Source organism: Barbus barbus (genome assembly GCF_936440315.1).
Source record: "Barbus barbus genome assembly, chromosome: 11".
In the NCBI taxonomy this organism is placed as follows: Eukaryota; Metazoa; Chordata; class Actinopteri; order Cypriniformes; family Cyprinidae; genus Barbus; species Barbus barbus.
The window spans coordinates 591,909-619,083 of NC_136739.1; the positions used below are offsets into that span (position 1 = coordinate 591,909).

The 27,175-nt window shown below is 38.2% G+C and overlaps 2 protein-coding genes across 2 annotated transcripts in view; both read left to right on the forward strand.

Annotated features, from left to right (window-relative positions):
- Positions 1 to 15,670, forward strand: part of LOC306877166 (immunoglobulin superfamily member 3-like) — a 142,873-nt gene extending 127,203 nt beyond the window's left edge. The window contains exons 7-9 of the mRNA XM_079428732.1: positions 7,657 to 8,067; positions 11,112 to 11,534; positions 12,780 to 15,670. Coding sequence (XP_079284858.1) covers positions 7,657 to 8,067; positions 11,112 to 11,534; positions 12,780 to 13,030 — 1,085 coding nt within the window. The 3' untranslated portion in view covers positions 13,031 to 15,670. The remainder of the gene's footprint in view (positions 1 to 7,656; positions 8,068 to 11,111; positions 11,535 to 12,779) is intronic.
- A 7,923-nt stretch (positions 15,671 to 23,593) lies between these two features.
- ttf2 (transcription termination factor, RNA polymerase II) overlaps positions 23,594 to 27,175 on the forward strand; it is a 36,566-nt gene continuing 32,984 nt past the window's right edge. The window contains exons 1-5 of the mRNA XM_079428875.1: positions 23,594 to 23,673; positions 23,793 to 23,904; positions 24,050 to 24,136; positions 24,571 to 24,640; positions 25,177 to 26,055. Coding sequence (XP_079285001.1) covers positions 23,646 to 23,673; positions 23,793 to 23,904; positions 24,050 to 24,136; positions 24,571 to 24,640; positions 25,177 to 26,055 — 1,176 coding nt within the window. The 5' untranslated portion in view covers positions 23,594 to 23,645. The remainder of the gene's footprint in view (positions 23,674 to 23,792; positions 23,905 to 24,049; positions 24,137 to 24,570; positions 24,641 to 25,176; positions 26,056 to 27,175) is intronic.

Consider the following 27,175-nt stretch of genomic DNA (forward strand, 5'->3'; position numbering starts at 1 on the left):
TGCAACTGTAATTTTATGAAGCTATACGTTTTGTGCATAAAGAAAACAAGGTAACACTTTCCAATAAGGTTCATTAGTTAACATGAACTAATAATGAACACTAGTTCTACAGCAGTGCTTCCAGGACAGGTTTGGGGAGCACTGTTTACAGCATTTATTAATGCATTATTAAAATCACTAGTTTTGTTTGATAACATTAGTTAATGCACCGTGAACTAATCTGAACAAACAATGAACGACTGTATTTTTTATTAACTAACATTTAATAAAGAGTTTAATAAATGTGGTGTTCATTGTTCATTCATGTTAATTAATACATTATTGTTAACAAATTTTAGACACCTTTTTGTAAAGTGTTACAGAGAACAAAAATAACTCTTTTTTTCAACAATGTCTTCTCATCCGTGTCAGTCGATGCATGTTCACTAGAGTACCACAACACATGACAGTTAGACAGCAAGGCATCTCTCTAAACATGATTGGAAATTTTTACTGACGGCTCCAAATGTCATTTTGCATATTCTGAATTTTTTTTTCACTCATATGCATTTTTTGGACCACTTGTAAACACTTTTAAATATATTTCCTTAGTTATCACCAGTGCTTCTTCAAGCTGTCTGTAATAATAACTCCTCTTCAGTAGCTCTCCCCTGCCTGTATCCATAAACACACTTCATAGCATTTTTAATCAAAGTCTCTGAGGATGTCACTCATCTTTAAAAAAAAAGCTGAGCTCCTTTAGCTAATGTTACTTGACTTCTTCACTCTTCAGTTCCTGTAATGTTTTCATTCCTTTTTACTTTTTGCACGAGTTGTTTTTGCTGATTATCATACATATGAGGCTCTGAGTGCAAAACGACAGAAAGGCCTGTGGGTAAAATGACGAGAGCATTAAACAGATGCTATTCAGCCACATTCCTCGCCAGACACTCGCTCCGGCCAAAAGAAAACATTGGATTTAGTTGAATGCGTCTGTCTCGGTGCATATAAACACATGCCACCTATGCCCTCTCTAGCAGACCTCAGTGTACTTATGCTTTCCGATAACACACAGCAATCCCAGAGTTCCCTGATAACCACACAGAGCTGTTTTTGCTGCATCACAGAACCAAACCCGCACATATGTTGTAAGTTAAGGGATGGGGAGGGACACGTCTCATCGGAAGTTGGAAAATTAAAGCAGGACACACAGGGCTCATCTGTGGACTCCCTGCCCGAGCACAGATCCACATAATTACAATATAGCCCTAATTGCATTGTAGAAGACTGCTGGAAATCCTTCTGCAACACAAAGGAATCAGAGATGTATCGGCCTCATTAGCATAGATATTAGGCTCCCATTATGTTTTTGTAGCAGACGGAGGGCAGCAGTGCTCAAGCCCCATTCTTCACTGTGCAAGGCGGATCTGCTTAAACTGCTCTCCTGAGGGAACACAGCCTCCCACCCCTCAAAAAACACACACACAATCGGTTTCGCTGGGATTAAGCACATTTCAGAGCATTACTATGACACATTTCAGGCTCTGCTGCTTGGATTAACAGTTAGAAGAGCTCATGGAAGAGCAGTCAAGTTTGGAGCTCTAAGCCGGCCTTCAATGCGCTTGTGTTAGTGCTGCGTAAAAAGAAACACGTTTTCTGATGTGTTTTCAACTGAAAGTCACTTACTCCACTCCATAGTCCATCATTTCACTTTTACTCTCATTTTGGCAACAGTTATCTAACTTATCTCTGCTCAAAGTGAGCAGCCCTTCTGCCATTTTGTGATTCAACAATTACCTCTTAATATTACTGCACTCGCTGATTCTCCTTTTTCCCCCTTTTTAAAGCATGTTGTGCTTTTTTCCCTTTCTCTCAGTTCTTCTCTATCCCTTTCAAGCACTCCTCTGTCTGCTCTTTCCATCTCTGATGATTATCCACCTCCACTTGTCATTGCTCCACTTAAAGCCACTTACATCTGCAAGGCAGTGGATGGATCTCCTCTTCTCCCCTTTAAAAAAAGAGAGCGCTCCAAAAAGTCTTTTATGTTTACAGGTACACCTCAACCATTTCTCAGTCTCCACTCGTGCTCGGGCAAATAGACGTGCTTGTGGAACTCATAAATATGCATGAACTGGGATATTATTATGTTGTAAGTGATTGACAGTGATAAGGACTCTTCATCTGTCAGTGGGGGTTGAAATTAGCAGCTACCGATTAACTGTTCTTCCCTAATGACTGCTTTGTGTTTTGTGTCATCAACAGAACTCTTGAAAGATTGCTGTTTTAATAATGGAATATGAAATGCTTCCCATTTGCATCACATCCCATTTGCATCGCAGGTCACATAAATGTTAGTTTTAGTCTTTTTTCCTGTGAAATCATATAGTCTTAAGGCCAGTTCACACTGCACCAATAGACCAAGGCGGACGATCATCAGATTACAGTGTGTCACTTCCCAGACATTCACGACCCTACAAGTACTGATTCAGCATGTTCAATCAGCTAAAACAAGCTCCAACAGATGCCAAAAGACACAGATAAGGGTAACACACTGATCTGACAAAACCCAATAAAGTGTCTGCTACCATCTGTTGGTGTGCTGTGCAACAGCCTTTACTGTGTTTTACTGAGGCTAGAGCCATTTTCTCGATTAGATGTGCATCATGTCTTTGGCCCACTGTGAATAATAGCCTTTTTGCAAATCCTCCATTACATTTGACATTCAGAGAACAATCTATATTGTTGAGATCAGATGGAAATGACCAGAATGTTGTTTAAAATGCATTTAAGACTGATGTGCAGAGTGGAAGGTGCTACATCCAGTCAGGAACAGCATAGGATTTGTTACAATTACATGTGACCCTGCAGCACAAAAGCAGTCATCAGTAGCACAGATATATGTGTAGCAATAGCCAACAATACATAGTATGAGTCAAAATTATACATTTCTCTTTTATGCAAAAAATCATTAGAATATTAAGAAAAGATTGTGTTCCATGAAGATATTTTGTACATTTTCTACTGTAAATGTATCAAAACTTAATTTTTGATTATTAATATGCATTGCTAAGAACTTCATTTGAACAACTTTAAAGGAGATTTTCTCAATATTTAGATTTTTTTGCTCCCTCAGATTCCAGATTTTCAAATAGTTGTATCTCAGACAAATATTGTCCTATCCTAACAAATCATACATCAATGGAAAGATTATTTATTCAGCTTTCAGATGATGCATACATCTCAATTTCACAAAATTGACTCTTACGATTGTGGTCCAGAGTCACGTGTTATATTTTTCTCATTAATTTCTCATCGTTCCTTTGTACCTCACTGTGACTGAGTGGGCCAACTGACACAGTTCTGGCAGTGTCAGAGATTTAGTGTGGCATTCGTGCTGCATGACTGCTCCTACAAGCTGTACAGTCTGACTTTTGCCCAAGATCTCACTGGGAACATATTGTTCAGGCTTTAGTTTCAGTAAAGGCTCTTTTTGGACTGGCAAGGACATTTTATTTGCTCATTTATAGTATGTTTAGCACAATATACTTTTTTTTTATTCCTCATGATATGGCCCCTTTAAAAATCTCCAGTGCATGTGGATGTCACTGGAATAAATGTTTTCTTAATGAAATGTGCTTCTTGATGGGAAGGCTGCATTATCTTTGGAGATTGTGTCATCAATAAATAAACCAAATAAAAGCATCTTTATCTCGGCAGCGCAGCGTGTTGGTAATTAACTGGGGCTAACAAATTGGACACACGCAGGAGGAGGGAACGCAGCTCTCTGTCTTCTTAGAAAATCACAAATGCACTCGAAACATTTTCTCTGTTTGCTTTTTCCGCTGCCACCATCCCCCTCCGTCACAAACGGCCTCTAATCAAGCTCTGAGCTGTTTAAAATGTGCTGCTTGATTTGCTTCATTTTTACAGTCTCTCGTACTCTCCCATCTTTCTTTTCCTTCTCTCGCTTTTCATACATTTATTGATTTTCCTAATTCGATTATACAACAAAAATTAAATGGCTTGCAGTTTTGTCAAGAACAAATATCTTGTTTAATCAAATATTTTAATCGTGCCTGGTGGAGTCAGAGAGGATTTAATTGGCCGCCTTCCTTCATTAGGACACATGGAGGAGACCCTCCGAAGGATTCAGACCTAGTAAGGGTAACCCTAAAAGCAAGTGAATGATGGAAAACCATACAAGAGAGAGATCGGAGCATCAGTCCTCCGCTCCAAGTCCACTTATGCATCATGCTGAAAGAAAAGCATTGACCAGGAGTGAGCTTGAAACAGAGAAGGCAAATGTTTCCAATCGTATTCGCTGTATTGCTTTGCTGTTGCCCAGGAGACTAAACTGTGTCTCGACTGTGAGCTGCCGTGCATATCTTTTCTCTGATTTGAAAGCCTCCGTGAATAACCTTATGTAAATCTGAGCAATATTGTATGATTGTATTTAATTGTGCAGCCGTGCTAGAGTCAAACAACAGTATTAGGTGCTTTGAAAATGGCATTGTGTTTGTAAACATGATTTTCTGAATATAATGTAATGCTGATGAATGCACCTGTGATCGGTGATGTGATCGGCCACAAACAAATGCAGTAAAGAAAACTTGCAAAAGATTCAACTTGCAGGTACAGTTTTCAGCAACTGGCATTAAAGTGATAGTTTACCCAAAACTGAAAATGTGATGTTTATCTGCATATCCCAGGGCATCCAAGATGTAGGTGACTTTGTTTCTTCAGTAGAACACAAACGAAGATTTTTAACTCAAACCGTTGCAGTCTTTCAGTCATATAATGGCAGTCAATGGGACTCACGGCTTTGGGACTCAGGAAAAGTGTAGTTTACTTCCCTACTTTGACGTATTTCCTATGGAAACAGGAAGCTTGAGTGTGGTGTATCAAAGAGCTTTTCATCTTCTTATAATCTCAACATATTAAGGTTAAAAAAGGCATGTCGAGATCATGAAAAAATGTACAGATGAGTGGTACTCATGTCAACCGCATATATCTGCTAAAAGTGAATTTTCAACATAACACACAAATGGCTTCAAAGCTAAACTACATGAACTAAAAGCCACATAACTCTAATTTTGATTTCATGGGGTCTATAATCCCTGACATCTCTTTTTCAGCCTTTGTTTTCTGTCAAAACCGGAGAAATTAGAAAGAAAACTAAGAAATCTGTTGTGGAAATCCCATCCATTGGTGGTTCTGCTTTAGAGGATTGAAGAGTCATTCTCCTGCGATTAGCTGCTAGCTCTGAAGAGATTCCCTAAGGAATGACTGCCAGCGCTTTGAGAGCATCTTTAGTGTGCACACAACCAGTAATGTTTGATGTCTGAGGGCACACAACATGCCATTTTGCATTTGCTGGATAAATGCCTGTTAGCAGTGTCAAAAACTGCTGAAGTTTATGCACATTTGTCAATTTAAACTAGTGCTGTCATCCAAAATAAAAGTTTTGTTTACATAATATATGTGTGTGTGTACTGTGTGAATATATGTTTATATAAACACACACACTTGCATGTACATATTTCAGAAAAATATGCTTTTTATATATATATATATATATCTTTCTAACATATTAAAAAGTGACTTTGAATCTCATAGTGATCTTTCTTTTGTTACTAAGTAACTTGTTTTTTTATTATTATTTAAGAGCTAAATTAGCGGTTAGTCAGCTGGCTTTATGCCAACAAGCAACTGATCTAGTGCAAATCAACAGCTGAAGGGACACAGACACTCATTCCTGTCAGCTTTGTTGGAGTCTTCTGTTGTAAAGCTGAACTGTGGGGAGATATTAACTCTGACAGCCCTGCAGGATGAACAAAGCTCATTTTGCAGCGTGACATTTTAATTTTAGAAGCTCTTGGCCTGATAGCATGTGCAATGGCAACAGTATGTCAGCAGACGCCGGTATTACCGCAAACATCAAATACAGTCGTGATCATTAATTATTTGTCATAGTTTTCTCTGCTATTTGTTTGGAGTGGTTTGTGTGTGGATTTTAAGAATATGGAATAAAGCCTATATATTCGGTAAGTCAAAAGCCTAAATTGAGGAACAGTTTCTTTGCGGTTTTATTTTTATAAATCTTAAAAACCCTTAGAGAGACAGTGTTAAATCGGTGAGATTTGACACTATACAACTGAGTAGAGGAGCTTTGCTGCAGGGATTGTGTTTCTGGCCGGCTGGTTAGAAGCGTAAGAGTGTTCATGCAACTGTTCACGGAGAAGGTCCAGGCTTAGGGATGATTCAGGGGACTTTGCTAGAAGTGCAGAAATGCGTGATGGGGATTACCAGAGCCAAAGTGTCAGTGGAAAATTGGATTTTTAGCAAAGAGCCATTAATGCAGGAAAAACAGAATGTGAAGTTTCACAGATGCTCATTAATTTCAGGTAATAAAAGATGTGAAAGAAACAATCATATGAAGTCCCACCAATTTTGTATTTTCTTCATAAAAGGCACTGCGTGTGTGTGTGTGTGTGTGTGTGTGTTGAGGGAAAATGGGGGGAGTAATGCAGTGGCATATGTTTAATGCGTTTGAAAGTGTGCCTGAACCGTTTGCATGTTCTCGTGCCAAATAACAGGGCCGCACATGTAGGACATCTGCTCTCTCTACTTTTGAATGCTTCTCTGCTGCATATATCAAATGATCTACATTTGTAAGTATGTGAGACCTTTTATTTGCAGGTGTGAAAGTGTGTCTTCCTGAGCTCTTCTGGTACTCATAAATCCACTCATGGTGTGAAATAGCAGCCGTTGCAGATGACTGTCTCACCTGACGCACCTGTAGTAATCCAATATGTATGCCCAGGATCCCGCAGCCCTGCTCTGCCAGGAATGATTCTGACTTCTTATTTTTTCCAGATCTAAAACAAGCGATTCCAGCTCTCCCTCAGCAACAGTAAATATGTGACCCTGGACTTTTTTTTAATTGAAATGAATACATCGTCTGAAAGCTGAATAAATAAGCTTTCCATTTATGTATGGTTTGTTAGGATAGGACTATTTGGATTTGGATTCTCAAATATTGAGAAATCTCCTTTAAAGTTGTTCAAATGAAGTTCTTAGCAATGCATATTACTAATCAAAAATTAAGTTTAGATATATTTACGGTAGGAAATTTACAAAATATCTTCAGGGAACATGATCTTTACTTAATATCCTAATGATTTTTGTCATAAAAGAGAAATGTATAATTTTGATCCATACAGTGTATTGTTGCTATTGCTACAAATATACCCCAGCGACTTAAGACTGCTTTTGTGCTCCAGGGTCACATATCCATTCTGGTTAAAGGCCTATTCACATCAGAAAGAAACAGGGGATTCCTATGGATATTATTTCAAAGTGCACTTTTTTATAAGTGTATTTAAGTGCGTTAAGAAACATGAAAGTGTGCTCTTTAAGTGGCCTTTTATTTCATTAATATATTATCTTCAAGGACAGTTCTATAAAATAAACTTTAAGTTTTGAAGTACATTACAAGTTTACAATTAGTGCAATGAATTGCACTTCTTTTTCACAAGGGTACTCACAGACAAGAATATCTGTCTGCCAACAGACAGAAGTGTCTTTTTCTAATGTATTTGGTCTAAATAGTCTGTAAATAGTCTTGGTATTCATTGTTCTAACAACATTTCCCCTTTTTTCTTTCTCCTCCTTTAGTGAGTAAACTGAAGGTGCACAAGTCCAACCAGAGTCTGCAGTTTCTGGAGGACAGTCGGGTGCGTGTCAACTGCTCCATCACCTCTCAAACCAGCCCGGACTCCCAGCATGCTGTGCTGTGGTACGCCCGGAAGGCAGAGGCAGGAGAGCCGGATGAGCTGCTGCTGAAGATCGAACACTCTGGAGCGTTCGAGTATGGAGCGTATGCAGAGGAGGAACGTCTCCGCAGCCGTGTGCAGTCAGAGAGGCTCTCTCCTCGGCTCTACGGCCTCACCCTGCACCGTGCCGAGACCAGCGACTCTGGAACATACTACTGCCATGTGGAGGAGTGGCTCATGGACCCCGATGGACTCTGGTACCGCCTGGCGCAAGACTCCTCCGGCTTCACACATGTGATGGTGAGACAGCCAGGTAAGAATGCCGTTGCTTATCAAATGGATGGATATGTATGTTTGTGACCCTGGACCACAAAACCCATCTTAGGGGTCAATTTTTCTAAATTTTTCAAAATCTGAATAAATAATCTTTCCATTGATGTATGGTTTGTTATGATAGGACAATATTTGTCTGAGATACAACTATTTGAAAATCTGGAATCTGAGGGAGCAAAAAAATCTAAATATTGAGAAAATCTCCTTTAAAGTTGTTCAAATGAAGTTCTTAGCAATGCATATTACTAATCAAAAATGAAGTTTTGATATATTTACGGTAGGAAATTTACTAAATATATTCATGGAACATGATCTTTACTTAATATCCTAATGATTTTTGGCATAAAAGAAAAATCATCAAATCATGTGACACTGAAGACTGTCATGACTGAAAATGCAGCTTTGCAGTCACTAAAATAAATTACATTAAAGTGGAAAACAAGAGGAAAAGTTTCCGTTTGAAAACTTGAAATTGTAAAGAAATTTCACATTATTCGCCTACTGTTCCTCTGTTACTCTAGCGTTGGTGAGCATAAAGGACTTTTTTCAAAAACATTAAAATATCTTCTAAACTTTTGAATAATATGTATGTTACGCATTTGGTGTTTTGTAATTTTTTTTTTTTTATTTATTTATTTTTTTTTACAAATTTTCTCCGTTTAGTTTTTAGTTTAATGTTTTTTTGCTAGAAAATTAGAAAAATACACAAATTAGTGTTTTTAAACTATAGGTCTGGAGCTTAAAATGAAGAAACCACTTCAAAACACTGCATCTTTTTGTGTTATCTTGACCAGTTGTCATTTTCTGCAAATAAATGCTCTAAATGACAATGTTTATTTGGGAGAAAGTTTGTCAGTATTTATAAAACAAAATTGTTAATTGTACTCAAATGCATACCAATAAATAATAAAACCAGAGAAAATGATAATCTTGCAGTAGTCTCTTTTTTTCAAGAGCTGTATATTTAATTTGATAACAGGGTTGCAGAAATTCCTCAAATATAATAAACAAAAGAAAACATCTCAGACCCTCCTGAAATTAACAATCAACATTTTCTAAAGGATTTTCTGAAGAATCCTCTGGACCTTTTTTGCATCTTGTTCATGGAAAGTGCTGGACCAACTAGCCATGTTGGCCTTTATTCCTATAGCAGACTCCGAAGCCTTTGAGATTCAGTTGTCGGTGTGTGTAGCAGTCCCATGGGCTTACCAGGCCATCTGGCATGAGAGGATCGGAAAGAGCAGCATGAAAACATTCTCCCCCTGAGACCACCGTGGAGCGCAGCCATCCCAAGCTCATGTCTGCCCGAGCTGAATCATTCATCAGCATGTGTGCATTTATGAGAGGAAGATATAAAGAGAGACAGGGGCTTTGTATGCCTAACTCCTCAAACGCAAACGTGCAGTATATCAGCCTCTCAGGGAGCCCCACACATGGGCCACAGACCTTAGCACTCACAGTGCAGGCGGCGAGGGGGAGTCAGAACCTCATATCAGACACAATCACGACTGCCGGAGCCCAGAGGCTTTACTCATGAGTGCCACACAGCTGCTGCTCCTCTATACACCCCACACAGCTGCCCGTGAAGACCCCTGCTGCAGACCGCCTTGGCTATTCATCTACCCCCCCCCCACTTTTGCAGATAATGTCCATTTTTTCCTGTAACATCATGACATAGCTTCTGTAGACCGGTCTAGTGTGGTTCGGGTGACTGTGTCAGAAAAGCTTTGCATTAGTCTGATGCCATCTGGACTCTTTGACAGCATTGAATCAAAGCTTTGACAGATCCCAACCTGACACAACACACTCTTCAATATTACCGCTCTACACATGGGTCATCGACTTACCGCTGTTACACAGACACGTCTTGTTGTGTTGTTTGTCCTCGGGTCCGCTGAGCAAGTAGCTTTAGGAGCACAGGTGGCCAAGACATCTGCTGCTCTGAAACAAATCAAGGTCAAGACAAGTGTGTTTGGGTGCTTTTACTGGTCAGATAACTTCAAAAAGTGATAAATTATTATTATAAATGAATAATGCAAATCTAACATTCACATTGACATGCTGATCATTATGGAAGCCCTTTTTTTTTCCATAGCTGTCCTGCATTTTCTATTCTTCAGCATTAATGCATTTCCCTTAGTATACAGTATGTTCTTCTCAGCACTGCTTTTGTTAAGCTGTCTTTCATGAATTCTGTATTTTACACCTTTATCTATTTTTGCCTCTCATATATGTATATACACAGTGTGGATGTCAGAACACCTCCCTGCTGCACGATTGCTTAAAAATAGCATGCATAAAAATGTATTTACAAATAGATAGTTGATGAAAGGTTCAGCACCTCGTAATCTGCCATCTTCAAAATTAAATTGCACTGCTTTTACATGAGCAGAAGATAAGTGGAGCCCCTTAAAGTGTGCCGGACAATGCAGTCTTATTTTTAGCTGATCTCAGCTCAAGACCCTGCTGAAGGAGCTTGTGACTTCTCACACAAAATGTGATGATCCTCACCTTCATTTGAGAGTGACATATTGAGCTGCTAGTTCCACATCCCTGGATGCTTGATGGCCTACAGAATTATAATAGAGAATAGAGTTCATTTTAGGGTGTGTTGGAATATATAAATCATTTTTGTGCTTTTTAGGTGTAGTTCTGTCATTATTTGCTCACCCTCATGTTGACTTTCTTTTATCTGATAAAAACATTTCTTCTTATTATAAAACAGTTGTGCTGCTTAATATTTTTGTGGAAACCATGATCATTTTCTTCAGGATTCTTTGATGAATAGAACATTCAAAAGAACAGCATTTCTTTTAAATATAAATATTTTGTTGCATTATAAATCGCTGTTGATTCTATTGCAAACGTCTCCTTGTGTGTTCAACAGAAGATACTAGGAGTGACAGAATTTTTGGCTCTATATAAATGTAACAATGAGTTTGAGACAGATGCTACCCCAATCTTTGAAGAAGATTAGAAATGTTGTCATGCACTTAATGATTTTTACTCTTGGTTTTATTGCAGTGGTGAAGTTGCAGGTGGAGGAGGCAGAATCTAATATCTCAGTACCTGAAGATGGATCAATCCGGCTGGGCTGCAGCATTCTGTCTCAGTCCTCAAAAGATTCCCGCTTCTCTGTGTCCTGGTATGTGTACCGTTTGGGACAGGAAGAGGAGGAGGAACAAGAGTGCGTCTTTTCCATCGGTCATGATGCAGTGTTTGGTAATGGGAACTGCAGCCCTACGGAGGAGCCCGGTCCAAACTCCCGCCTGCAGTTTGAACGCACCACCTCTGACCTGTACAGTCTGACCATCCAGAAAGCTCGGTCCAGAGATGTCGGGAATTACTACTGCCATGTGGAGGAGTGGCTGCTGAACCCACGCAATGCCTGGTACCGCCTGGCCACCAACAACTCTGGAGTCACCATTGTTAATGTCATGGAGCAGGGTGAGCTTTTGCACTTTATAAGCACTAACCACATCCACACATGTGTTTGTTAATATTTTCTTGTGCTTTTTCACTGTGTCCTAACCAGACACAATGCAACAAGTAATTTATCTGCCCACACTTAATGTGAAACTGATTTTTCAAAAATTTCCCCCCTACATTTTCTGTCTTTATGCATTCATGTAACAGTAAAAATTATAGATAGATAGATAGATAGATAGATAGATAGATAGATAGATAGATAGATAGATAGATAGATAGATAGATATAGACAGACAGACAGACAGACAGACAGACATATAGATACTCAGACAGATGTGACAACAACGTAGTGTACTACTGCTTGAAACATTTTGTTGCGTAATACCAAGTGTTTCATCTACTTATAAATAAATAAATTATAGGAAGTATGTTGTGTATAGTACACAGTATTTAGTTAGTGTACTATTTGGAGTCACATTAACATTTTTGTTTTGTCATTTTATTATGTGGGTTAGGACCAGTATTGGGGAGTAACTAGTTACATGTAACGGCGTTACATAATTTAGTTACCAAGAAGTAACTGTAATCCATTAGTTACTGAGAAAGAATGTGTAATTAAATCAGTTACTTAATGAAAATGTTAACGATAACAAATATTTTTTGCAAAAAGCTAGGATATGTTGAATGATATTAATTTGCTTTGCATGTTTTTGATGTTCACAAAGCCTCTTGCCATTTAAAGGCCATTTAGTAAAGTAATGCTATTCTGATGCTTTTGATTGGTTCTCCTCCTGAATTAGCAGCGCACCACGTCTCCCATTTACATCAATCCACATTGCCATTGAAAGCTTCAGGCTACAAGCTGTCTGAGAGTTGCCCTCATGGTGGAGTGATAATGTGTTTCAGTGCTGGAAATGTAAAAATCAGAACTATCTCGAAGTAAAAAGATCTGACAGTAATTAGTGTTAAATACTGCACTACTATAAGGTTAACGCTGCCTGGTGTAAATGTGGAATGAAAGTAGAAAATGAAAAACAGTTGAAAATATTAATATTACAAATTTGGAAAAATAAACAATTACTTTAAAGTAATTGAAATAGTTACACTACTTGCTACATTTTAAATAGGGTAACTTGGTAATAGGGTAATCTGTAACCTGTTACCTTTTCAAAGTAACCTTCCCACACTGGTCAGGACATTTCATAGAGCTCTCTTTTCTAACTTCCATATTAAATTGTTCTAACTCTTTCTGCCCCCCTCCAGTCTCTACCCTACAGTCAGTGGTTTGTTCAAACGACTCCCTCTTCTACTTCGTCTTCTTCTACCCCTTCCCTATCTTCGGCATCCTCCTCATCGCGGTCCTGCTGGTGCGCTACAAGACCCGCAGCTCCAGCAAGAACCAGGAGGGCAAGAATGGAGCGCCGCTCTTGTGGATCAAAGAGCCTCATCTCAGCTATTCCCCAACCTGTCTGGACCCCCCGGCCCTCAGCCTTCACCCTAGCTCTGTGGAGTAACAGTGACATGAACATGACCCTGTCTCGCTCATCTACACTCTCTCTCTGACTCGCTCTCTGTTTTTCTTCTCCTCCTCTGATGAGGCCACCAGAAAGTAATCTGGGCTTCTAGCCTGGCCTGTCAATCCGTCCATATAGACCTTCCTCAGTTGAAGTTGCCATGACTACGGTGGCTGCCGGCGCCGATGCCTAGACATTCGCTTTGCTTTCTTTTTCCTGATCTTTTTTTAAATATGATTTTACTTTTCATTCATGCTCTTGTGTGAGAACCTTTCCTTTGAGGTGGCAGTATCCGTGAGCCTTGATGTATTTTACCCGACTGACACCTCTCTCCGGGATCTTTTTGCTTTTTTACTCCCGTCTATGAAGTCTGGTGGAAACCATTGCATATTATTTGTTATTTTGTCTGTGCTGATTTTTGCTTCAGAAGCCTGGAAGGTCATTGCTGGACTATGAGACAATGGTGTATGGATGAAGGAAGAAAAGGACAATCTTTCCTCAGAAAACTGGGAAAGCTGATGATGGATGTATATTGATTTTGTTTGTGTGCACGTGCCACAGAACTGACCTGAGAACTGCCTCTGTTTAAATAGACTATGGAGAGCCCTCATTGCCCACAGACTCCAGGATATACATGAACCCCAGCTCATCCTCACTGCCGAAGACCAATGCAACTTCAAAAGCCACAAATTCAAAGACACTGAATAGGATTAGATCCGTGTAGCGTGATGTTGGAGGAGACAGTGAGCTTCCTACACTGGCGTGTTTCCTCGTCGCTGGTGCTCAGATGTTTCTACATGCCACAAATTGCCCGTTTCTTTTCTTTGTTAAGAAGATCCATGTATCTCTAAAAACACCTTGGTGTATATGAGTGTGTGCTTGTTTGTGTATATGTACACAACTGACCCCACATCTGGTGAGCGCTGGTCTCATCATCCTCGTATTTTCATAATGCAAGGTTAAATGGAAAACGAAAGTGGGCATGAAGGATTTTTCTCTCCAGAGTTTTTGAATTTCTTGTAAAAAACGTTGTCTTGTGGGAGACGGCAGACAGGACACTATAGACTCAAGGGACATTCTCGGTGCCAAGATATTTTTATCATCATACGTGTGACGATCCAGAAGGAAAGCAGATATTGGCAGACTTCTGTGTATATGAGTTATGAAGGGATTTGACATTTAGTTTTATCTATATTCTAAGTCACATCAAGTGTTTTTCTTCTCTTTATTGGTTTGTGTTTGAAGTATGGTGCCCGATCTTTGTGTTACCGCTGAAAAAATTGTGAAAACTTATATTGCGCAGTGTCATAACCTGTAACCTGTGAAGACCTACTAGTGTGATTATATCTCAGAGGATGAATATAGCATCTAAATTTCCGTCGGTCTCCATGAACACTTTGAAAACACTGCCATATTTTACCATCGAAGATGCTATGATCCTCACATCTGCTCTGCGATCAACACTAGTCCGGTTTCATTCAAGGAAGATTCAACCTCTATACCGAAAGCATTTAGAGCTTAGCTGTAGCGTGAATGATTTTTATGTTAATTTTCCTTTTATTTCAACACAGACTATGAAACATAACGTGTTATCTAGTAACAGCAACTCCAAACTGGATGTGTCTCCCTTATAGACACCACAGAGTATCATCTGGGTCCCTGCCGCCCTCAACAGTCAACATCGCAGCTTTTCTGTAAATGAAATTTAGATCCATTCAAAGCTTGTGATCGTCTTATTTATTGAATCGTAAAACTCCTAGATAGAATATGTGAACTTCATAAATCTGAATAGACAGGATGTGGCAGAAATAGCAGAGAACATTGGGCAACTATAACTTAAAGGATTATGGGAAGTAATTCTGAACCAGTCTGGGACTCTTCATACAGATGACACAGTGATCTAGCGCTCTTTATCTACAAAATTGTGTTGAGCTGTACAGTGCATGATGATGAGTAAGGGGGACATTTAATGCATTAACACATTAATGTCTGAAAGTTGTGTGTCGTGACATCAAGTCAGATCTATGGCATCCTCGCCATCTCCACTTTGAGGAAGGCCTCGCTGATTCAAAGCACCTGTTCAGTCATTTCAACACAGCAACTCTCACATGTAATGCAAATGTTTGTTTGATCAATAGGTTGGCCTTCCTCAAGTAGGAGATGGTGTGATATTGCAGTTCTGCTGTCGTTCAATCTGTACAGACTTATTCAGAACTCTAAATAGTGTTTTTGTAGTTCAACATGCCCAGCTGAATCATAATGTTCTCACAATGTTGTAAATGCATTTGGAGGGCTGCATGTCATGGCTGTGTACTGGCAGTATAGCTGCAGAAAAACAAAACAAATGACAAAAAATATCGTGTTGATGTGTGTTCAGTTCAGCCAGTGCTGCTTTTTCAAGTGGTGATTTTTATGTTCTTTTTTTTTTTTTTTTTTTTTTTAAATAACCAAAATAGTGCACTGAATATTTAAAAAAAGACGTTGCCGTGGGTTTTTTATGCTTATGTGTTTTGTTGTACTCTGTTTAATTTTTGTTGTTTTTTATATCTATACTTCTTTTATTAAATTGTAGCAATTGCTATTATGAAAAGGCACTTTGCTATTGTCAGTTGATTGCAATAAAACATTCAGTGCACCACACTTTAGATTGTGTTTATATAATGTATCAATTTATATTGGACCAGTTTGCAAATTTTAAGAGTTGTAGCAGTTAAAGGCATTGTTATCATCCTTTTCAAATCTGTAATTGTCAAATCCAGCAGCATTGGACCCCATTGGACTGCCTTTGTATCAACAAAAACAGACATTTTTCAATACATCATCTTTTATGTTCCACAGAAGAATGGAAGTCTTACAGGTTTGTATTTGAATTAATTTTGATTTTTGGTTGAACTATCCCATTAAGATAAGCTTCTGAGTTATTAATCACAATTATTAGTTATTAGTTAAGGTTTCTGTACCTTTCAACTTAATGAATAACAAGAGTTTGTGAATCTTTCCCATCCTTGACCTCCAGGGCTTTGAAGGGAGTGAAAGTACTGTCTCTTAAGAAGGTGAGAATGGGATCAGACCTATCTTGCAGTGTCTTATCTGGTCTGGTGAAGTCAAATGCTTTGGATTGTGGGCTGGATGAGTTGGGTGGCTGCAGGCTGGTGTGTTATTATAGCAGGCCAGAGCAGGCGGAGGACTCGCACTGAGAGCTGCTGTCCCTTCCAGCTGCTCACAAACCTAATTTAATGGTGGACCGTGGCCAATCTGAGCATCTGTCTGTCTAAATTAGGATGTCTGGATGACGATGTTTACCTAATGTTTTGTAATGTTCTGTACGTGTAATTTCAAATTACAGCAGTTAACTACAGCCTCCAAATTCAGCATTCAAGGAGCGCAGATATTTGCCCCAAACACAATGAAATATTTTACTTTTGTGAAACTTTGCTTGTCTGCATGCTGCTTGATGACACTCAATATTTCATAAATAGGCTTCTTATGGAACAATTTGTTTTAACAGGCTGAAAAAAAATACTAATGATGATCAAATGATGTCAAAAACAAAATTTACATAATATACATATACATGTACATACATGTCCTGTCTGCTAACCGAGCATGGCATGACCACCAGGGGCCAGGACCAAATCACATCACGCCTATCATAACTCATCCTGACTCGCCGGCTAAAACTCCATTCTGCTCATGAATACTTCTCCATGATGTATGTGGGATTGTGTTTCCCATTGCTGGGTCTGCGGGAGAAACTGCTCGGAGAATTTGTAAATACAGTCTCCCCGCTACCCTTCATTACATTACCTGTCTGAACGGTGTCGAATCAATTTGCTGACACCACCGCCTGTGCTTTGTGCCACAGGACCTATGAAAGCCCTGAATGGAACGGGAATTACTTTCTGATGAAAGCAAACCTGTGCCACAGGTGTGTACCTTTGTGTCATTTGTAATATAACAAAAAAGTGTTGGAGAGGAGAACAGACACCACGTCTCTGTAGGACTGCAGTGAAACATGGTTCTGGTCTTTGGGATGCACTCTTCAATAACATCCAGAGCCGGGGTCATGTTTCTGACAGACCGCCTCAGAAATCAGGAAGACGGATTAAAGAAGAGCGAATGCAAATGGATAAAAGAAAGCAGACAGATGCCTTGGGGAAACAACACAGAAAGAGAATAAAATGTAAAGATTGTGTGTTTGTTTAGTGATTAGGTGATTCAAGTAGTTATTTTGTGCACTTCAGATGCAAGGTCGAGTTGTCTGATAAGCCTATACCAGACCAACAAAGCATCAGCCTCTTTAATATCTTACAGCTGAGCAGGAGAGGGGTGTTGTTCTCGTAAAGACTGTATGGGATGTGGAAAGTAGACACCAGTGGAGTTCTTCAGACATGCTTCTGTAAATATACTGTTGCTTTTGTGCTTTTATGAAAGCAATTTTAATCATCTATTGACTATATATATATATATGTTTTTCCCACTGAAGTCAGAACACTATGAGCAACTTTACAAGTTGTTTTGTATTCTGAAGAAATAAACATTTTGCAAGCTGACTGTACATTGTGCATTATACATTACCATTCAAAGTTGGGGTTTTAAAAAAAAATATTTGTGACCCTGAACCACAAAAGCAGTCTTAAGTCGCTGGAGTATATTTATAGCAATAGCCAACGATACATTGTATGGGTCAAAATTATTGATTTTTCTTTTATGACAAAAATCATTAGGATATTAAGTAAAGATCGTGTTCCATGAAAATATTTAGTAAATTTCCTACCGTAAATATATCAAAACTTCATTTTTGATTAGTAATATGCATTGCTAAGAACTTCATTTGAACAACTTTAAAGGAGATTTTCTCAATATTTAGATTTTTTTGCTCCCTCAGATTCCAGATTTTCTAATAGTTGTATCTCAGACAAATATTGTCCTATCATAACAAACCATACATCAATGGAAATATTATTTATTCAGCTTCAGATGATGTATAAATCTCAATTTGGAAAATTGTACCCTTATACCCTTATATTTGTGGTCCAGGGTCATGTATATATATATATATATAATTTGGCATGGATGCTTTAAATGATCAAAAGTGGCAGTAACTTAAACTGTTTAAAAAAACTTATTTAAATAAATGCTGTCCTTTTGACCAAGCTCCACAAAAATATTAAGGAGCACAACTGTGTTCAACATTGATAATAATCAGAGATGTTTGTTGAGCAGTAAATCAGTATATTATTATGATTTCTGAAGATCATGTGACGCTGAAGACTGCAGTAATGATGCTGAAAATACAGCTGCGCATCACAGGAATAAACTCAAATGATTTTATATTGTAACATTATTTCACAATATAATTTTTACTGTATTATCAGTCAAACAAAAGAGACATCTTTCGAAATCTTACTGACCCCAAATGTTTGACCTCTAGTGTATACAGTTTAATTCATGCTAAATAACATTAAAATTCATCAGTCTCCATGTGGTCAGATATGCTATAGTCACTGCAAAACATCTCAGAAAACTCTGCTGTCTTCATGTTCTCTGATTTTGTTCTCTGGTTGTTGAACACAACTCTCGCCACAGCCTACCATCCATAATAGATGAGCTTTAAAATGTGAGGTTTTCTATGGGCCCAGCACTGCTTTAATGAGCTCTAGTTCCAGGCAATGTGAAATCTGAAGCATTTCAGGTGAATGTCTTATTCATTTGCCTCAGAGCAAGGGTTTAGTTCCGTTGTTATTGATTACAGAGGGAATGTTCCTATCATGTTGTTTTGCTGCTTGAAGTGTTTTAGATCGTGCCGAAGGGTTTCATTATTAACCTCCCCATTAAATCCAGTCTCCAGTTAGCTACTGTTGTGTTAAGTGTTATGTAAATGAAGGGTGTCGTTAGAGGGAAAGCGAGATCGTTTAGATTCGTTAACATTGTATTGATTTCTGTGCATCACAGAGGTCTTAACCTGAGCTTCAAGTACACAGGAAGATATGAAGCATATCCACACAAACCCTTCTGAGAGTTCACATTCGGAAATAAAAATAGCTTTAAATGCTGGATTTGAATTGATTTACATTCTCACAGATACTAATTAGATGTGTTCTCAAGAAAGAAATGCCTTTCTTTTGCAAAATTGCTGTCATTAGGCAAATGCTACTTCAGCTCCCCTTTACAGGTACACTGCTAACCCTGTGATTTTCACCAGAGGAGGCCAACGTGAGCAGCTGAAGAAAACTACTGCATGCATTAAAGACCAAACACAGAAAACCCTTTCATGTGTTTTAGTTTCATTTGCCTCTCTCTGCTGGAAAATAACTACTGAAGCCTAGAGTATGTGGTTAGCTGGTCTCCCATTGATGGTTTATAGGGGTATAGCCATTAACATCCACAGTATTTTATCTTTTCATCATATAGGGCAATGGTTACTGGCTACTGTTTGGTTACCAATAAACTTCAAAATATCTTATTTTGTGTTCAAGATGATGACAGAGTTTTCATTTTGGGTGAACTATCCCTATAAGTTAGGCTACCCCTGCTAGCTGATTACCTGATGGACAAAAATGCTAATATTTTCAGACACTGATCAATCCATGACACATCAAAAACCTTTAGTTTAGCTAAAGCGAGGCTGTTATGGCTGGCTATCTTTCTCACACTCGGTATATGAAGAGATACGCCATCGCTAGCATACCTGGGTAAGCAGATGCTTCTTATTCTCTGAATGTTGAGCGATGTTCAATCAGTGCATGTTTATCAGTTCTTCTGTAATGTTGTTTGTGCTTCATTTTACACTGCTGGCACGAACTGAAGCAATGTTTCTACATTAAACGTTGTCACAACAACAAACTAATAAGCTGAGCACTCTTTACTTGCTCTTCTGGGACTGGGTGATTCTGAATGAATGTGAATAAGATAATGTGCTTAGCAAAAGCGATCAGTAGATTTATTATAAGAGTCTTAATGAATTCCATAATACTACTATACATATTTCTGAAGTCATTACTTACAAAGAGACAAAGATTGAATGTCTTAATAATGCATGCCAAACTAGTTTCATAAGGCTATAGGAATTATCAATAGTCAGTATATTTGCTGAGGCAAATATTGAAGCGAATACAGTTTGCTGTCTCAATACACAACCATCTGTTTATTTCATATTTTTGGAGCATATTCTAATTTCCTGGTTCTGTCAATAAAAATGAAAAATGAGGAAGCTGAGTCGTCAACAGCTTTTGCATCTTTCATTTTTGTCTGTCTCCATATAAACCTCTTTTCTCTTTCATCTAGTGGTTCTCAACCAGAGAGCCTCAGAAAACTTTCAACACATGGTTGAATTAGTATTTAATATAATTATAGATATAATTATAATCTTTAAGAATGTAAGCATGCTATAAAAATCCCATAACACTTTAGAATACTGTTCCGACGTTAATAGGAACAGATGACTAATGCATTATTAGCACTGCAGAAACTACTGCTATCTAACAAGAAACTCTGATCAATGCTTTAGCGCTCAGTAGAAACCAGTACTTCACTATTAGCTAATCAATAACTACTGTTTTTTCATATATCCTGGAGAACTCCTAAGAAGGACTGTATACAGGTTCATAATTAATGTGAATTATGCATAACGAATAATTAATTTTAAAATGAAGATCACAGTAACCTACTAGTAATGACTCAAGTATCAGCCTTCTGAAGGAAATACTAATTACATGGATCAGTGAGAAAATCATCATAACTGACATCACTGTAAGCTTGTTTTATAAGTGTAAGGTTTTGGATAGTAATGACTCAGGTGTTACTACATCCTTCTGAAGAAACTAATTAATTGGATCAGTATTCTAAAGTGAAGATCACGGTAACCCACTTGTAATGATTTGAGCGTTACCAAATCTAGCAAAATGTGTTACTAGCCACAAAAACCTCAAAAGTTTACAATGACTTCAGTAATTACTGGGAGTTATACTCGAGTCATTACTAGTGGGTTACCATGACCTTCACTTTAGAATTAATTATACAATATGTATTAAATTAATTATGAACCTGTATACATTAGTTTTTAGTAGTTCTCTATCACATTTGACTAAGCACTATTACTTACTAATTCATTAAATTAATTTCTTGTTAGTTATTCATTAATAATGGAACAGTAGTCTACCGTAGTGTTACCGTATTTTTTATAATGGCGGGAAAGCAAAAACAGTAAGGTGTGTGAGTCTCAGATATGGAAATGAGGAAAAGTGCAGCAAAGTGGGTCAACACGTAAAAATCAGTAAAAAGCATGAAATTGTATTATAACATGTAAATAATACACCGTAGGACTTCACCTGGAGCTTGGGCAGCTGCTGTTTTAAGGGAATGCAATGCTTTAATATTCTGATTCGTCCTGTCTCTCATACGCTCCCCAGAGTCAAAGCCAGCTATTCACAGCAGACTGTGCTCCTCAGGGCTGCAGCACCTCAGAGAAGCAATGAGAGCGAAGCTGAGAGCACTTGCCCCTCTCCCTAACACGATTATCCCTCACTGACTCATGAGCGGATCACATTCTTAATAAACGTGTTACCTCACTCTCTGAGCGGCCGCGGGTGATGTATATGTGGATGTGGCAGTGGGGGGTGCTTGCTGTCATGGTTAGACATGGGAACTTGATTAGTTTCACTCTTATTGAGCACCCCTGGCATTATGGGTGAAGCTACAGTAGCTGCAATCTATGGCAAGCTGTTTTGACTCAAGATATGAATTATTGATATCAGGGATTACTTTTCAACTATTAAAAACTATAATTCTTGATATCTGTAATTGTATTTTCACTAGTAATTGTAATGTCACCATAGGATGCCATTCACATTTAATTGTTAATATCAATAATTAATATCCTGAGAATGAATAAAAGTCAAAATGGCTTGCCATATGCAATCCCACATTGACTAATCAATCATTCATTGACTAACATACACTTGGCTTGGTTCAGTCAGACATTCTGTGACCAGCTCAGACTTCAGGGGACGTGTTTGGAGTGAAAGAGTCAGTTGTTGTTGTTGTGCTGGCGCTCATGGTCCCGCTGTACAGTAGCTGTAAGCTAAACTGTGTTTTTATTCTCGTCATCTTCCTGGTCTTTCTGGGAGCATCTGACTCCCAAAGCGAAGCACAAACAGACTGTCTGCCTAAATACAACACTTTCGTCACTGTGTCATCATCACCGACACAGAGAGCTCTGTTTATGTGTTTGTGTTGCTCTTGAGGACGGTCTTATGCTAGCAGGCCAGTATTTAGTCAATGATATTCTGACAGTCTTCGTATAACAGCACAGAAAAGTCCAAACATATGATATAATAACACAGATGTGTATCTCTTTAGCGGTTAATAACTGTATTTGTATTGTCAGCATGTGCTTTCTCATGTGAGGCGTTTATACACTCATGAGAAAATGAGACTTCAGATACTTCATTGTTTATATACATAATAAAAAAATGCTGGCTTGGAAATGAGAAATACTGTCACATAGATAACTGCAGTAGTGTTCTAATAAACTAGAAGAGATTCACAATCATGAGATAAAAAAGCAAGCCTCTTCATTTACAGGTATTTCACTTTATTTCATTTTTTAACAATTTGAATGATAATATTTATTATGCTTTTAGAGGTACTATAGAAAGAAAGAAAGAAAGCGTTACACAATGGATAATAGGATCAATTTTTATAAAACTATCAGGACTGCGAGGCGTCTAACAGAAGGACCTCTGTGTGAAGATACTGTTTTTGGGTGGTGATGAACGAAGCGGTCTGGGAGATGATTTTCATGAAGCAAAATATGATTGGACATATTTTTATGGAAATCTTTCATTTTCCTGTGACTCATGATCAGTAGCCCATCTGGTCAAGATCCTATGAATCATATTCAGAACATGTCCATTCATATGATGTGCCATGGCTCCACCTGCTGTAATACCTGAAGAGTTTGAAGAACATGTGACCCTGCAGCACTAAAGCAGTCATCAGTAACACAGGTGTATTTATATCAGTAATCAACAATACATGGTATGGGTCACAATTATACATTTCTCTTTTATGACAAAAATCATTAGATATTAAGATCATGTTCCATGAAGATATTTAGTAAATTTCCTACCGTAAATATATCAAAACTTCATTTTTGATTAGTAATATGCATTGCTAAGAACTTCATTTGAACAACTTTAAAGGAGATTTCCTCAATATTTAGATTTTTTTGCACCCTCAGATTCCAGATTTTCTAATAGTTGTATCTCAGACAAATATTGTCCTATCATAACAAACCATACATCAATGGAAAGATTATTTATTCAGATGATGCATAAATCTAAATCTCAAACACAAATTGACTCTTATAACTGGTTTGTAGTCCAGGGTCACATGCATTTGGTCAACGTACCTGTACAAAACGTACCAGTGTAAGAATAGCTTCCAGTAAAATACCATAGTTACTACTTTTATTGTTACTGATGTACATGTGAGTATATTAGTACAGTAGTGTCAGCAAGGCGTTGATTGGCTCCAGTGCGGATTGCGTCATCAGAAGCGCGACAGCGGCGGGTGTTTGTGGCTACAGCGAAAGAGAAGGCGCTGTTATAAGATGGAGATAATTCTGTGTGAAACACACGGTGAGTATCATCAAGTGTTCAAGCTATATATAGCTCCAGCTGACGACTTCTGATGCGTGCAGATTAAATTGATGTAATGTGTGTAATAAGACAGGGCTAACTGATGTTGTGTTATTCAGGCAGTGCATGTTTACTGAAGACTGGTGTGAAGGAAGGACCGAGTAAAGGCAAGAGCTTTTATATTTGCACTGCGCGTGATGCAACTGCCTGCAACTTTACACTGTCCACAGAGTGAGTGCACGCGCCTATACATATGCATTATAGTAACAGAACTCATCATGTATTCTTATTGTATTTACACTATATTTCTGAACGCATTTGACACAGATTGAGTGGTTCTGTTGATTTAAATCAAGAGTGCATGTGTGTTTCTCAGGATCCCAGCATCTCACTGCCTTCAGCATGAAGACTCCATGGTTGAACTTCAAGCACTAATATATAATGAAAAACAGGACAAATACAAGTAAGCGTTACACTGCATATCTACTGTGAGGATGACAACTCTTAGTAGAGACCAGTATGAACAATAAAGAACTATTACTCGTAATATTAATCATTTTAAGTGTCATGGAGCAAGCAATGGTCTTCTCAATGAAGTAAATGAAGCTCCAGAAGTCAAAATAAGACTTTACTGTACAATGCAACAAAGCTGAGATGACTTGTTTGTGTTGTACCTGTCATATTGTGGAAATCACCCAAAGTTCATTGGTATATTTAAGGTACGATCCAATGAAAAGCACCTAAAACTCTCAGTCTGTATTAAGACATCCATCAGTATTGGAATAACCATCCTACTGATCAGTCTGCTGATTACTTTTATAACCATACATCATCTAACAATGAAAGGTAAATAGGAAAGGATTCATGCCATTAATACTTTACTTCTTTCATAATCAGGTTGTTTTATCGCTGTATGCTTGGAAAATCTGAAGGACAGAAGTGGTGTGGTTGTGTTCCGTGGAGAGAGGTACACATGCATTATATTAACATTCAAAACAAGTTGGGATATGTGACCCTGGACCACAAAACCAGTCATAAGGGTAATTGTTTTTAAATCGAGATTTATACATCATCTATAAATAATATTTCCATTGATGTATGGTTTGTTATGATGGGACAATATTTGTCTGAGATGCAACTATTAGAAAATCTGGAATCTGAGGGAGCAAAAAAATCTAAATATTGAGAAAATCTCCTTTAAAGTTGTTCAAATGAAGTTCTTAGCAATGCATATTACTAATCAAAAATGAAGTTTTGATATATTTACGGTAGAAAGTGTACAAAATATCTTCATGGAACATGATCTTAATATCCTAATGATTTTTGTCATAAAAGAGAAATGTATAATTTTGATCCATACAATGTATTGTTGGTTATTGCTACAAATATACCCCAGCGACTTAAGACTGCGTTTGTGCTGCAGGGACACATATTTGTGTCCACTCTTAGTTTTTAAAATTATGAATTTATTTCTTGCGACAATTCACTACTACGTTCTTGCAGAAGCACCCTGAGAAAAGGACTGATCTGTCAGAGAAAGATCTTCAATCCTCAAGCCTCGCTCCTGTCAGAAACCCTTTCAAAGTCAAGACAAAACAGAACAAATCTTCAGAACGCAAGAGGGATCCAGATGCTGAAAAGGATAGGGGAGAGATCAATGGTGATGATAAACGTGTGAACGGTAAAGATCACAGTAGTGCTAAAGGGAAAGAAGAGCGCTCCAAGACAACAGAGATGGAAGGGAATGGGTCAGATGGTCAAAGTGGGTTGGACAGAGAGGGGAAAGACTCGGAGTCTTGGAGGAACAAGAAACTTCCCGCTGGGATGAAGATAAAGAAGAGAGTGTCTGATGATGAGAGGCTGAGGAGCACAGCAGAGAGTCCTGAGAGTCCAAACTCTGTGAACGAAAGTGTTGAAGGACCGAGTGAATCCAAGACCAGCCTCAAGAAGCCTACAGAAACAGGCGGCTCTGCACAGAGCTCATCTGGATGTGATAAGAAAGCTTCCGTAGAGAACGAAACAAAGGATGATCGCTCAAACAAGCAAAGCACTGCTACTTCAAAATCAGCTCCAGATAAAACTCAAAGCCTGCAGAGCAAGAGCAGCTCACCCTCGTGCTCCACAGTTTCTGAAAAACCCACAGCACTTAATATTCAGAAGACCGTAGCAAACCAGAGTCAGGCGAAGGAGCAGAAAGGCATAGCACTTGAGGAGGATGATGTTCAGCTGGTGTCGGTACAGAGTGCTCCGACTCCAGCTGCACCTGTTCAGAAAACACTCACCTCTTATCCTGGTTTCCAGCCTGCTTCTAAAGTCCAGGGTCGGTCTGAGGACCCCGGGGCCCTCCACAGCCATCTCACAGCCCAGCTCAAGCAGAAGAAGGTTACTCATCCTTTACTGTTTTCTTGTTGGTTACAGTTAGGGGTGTGCGATATATATCATCTGCGATTTTAACAATGTGCGATTTGACATTATCGAGTATTTTGGAAAAAACCATTTGAAACCCCTACAGAGTGCATGCACCTGCGTGATTCAGTCTATTAAAGTGCATTTAGAATGATCACAAATTCAAGACATGGCGGCAGAAAATGTGTATATTTATACCACTTCATGTAGTTCATCAATTTCACACAGAGAGTGACGTTTTTCTCCAAAAATTACCACCATTACAAATGTGATATTGATTTTTACAACAGTTCAATAAACAAGAAGTTAATATTAAGAGACTTATGTTTTAGATGCCGTATTGCCTGTTTTTGCTCCATTTCAACAACAAAAATCATTCCACATACAGCCACAGCACTGTTTTGTGTGTCTGAGCAACGCAATGCTTAAATTTTTCTGTTCAGTCGCAGTGTCTCACTTATTAACAGGGACTTGCTGCCACCTACTGGCGGTTTTAATTTCACATTTCGACTTTTTTTTTAAAGATTTTTTTCCATGTTTTAAATCATTTGAAATATCAGTATTCAACGTTTTATATTGAATATATCAAAACATTATTTATGCATTTGTTATTGCAGGTTAAATGCATTCATGTCTTGTATTAAATGCATCTAAATGCCACTTCAGATGCAGCTTCTGTGTTGATATCATTTGCTTGGTAACAGCCACAATGTCTTATTATTATTCTTCTTTACAGATTAAATTTCAGAATTGGACTCTTAAGATAATGGACACTTTATAAAGTAAAAATGCTCATAAAATGTAAAAATCAGTTGAAACTTATTGGAAAAGACTAATTTCTATCAGTGTGAACTGACCAGCACACAGAATATGAAGAATATCAGCTGTCCACGGCAGTCCTTAAGATCCCAGCACAATAACACGCTCAGAAGAATATAATCTAATTATCGTTATTGATAAAATCCCAGAAAATATTGAGATAATTTTTTTGTCAATATGGCGCAACCCTAGTTACAGTTAATATTATGTAATCATTATAATAATAGTGATATATTACAAATTTGATTCAGCTGTAAGATTGAGCACTCAGTGTTTG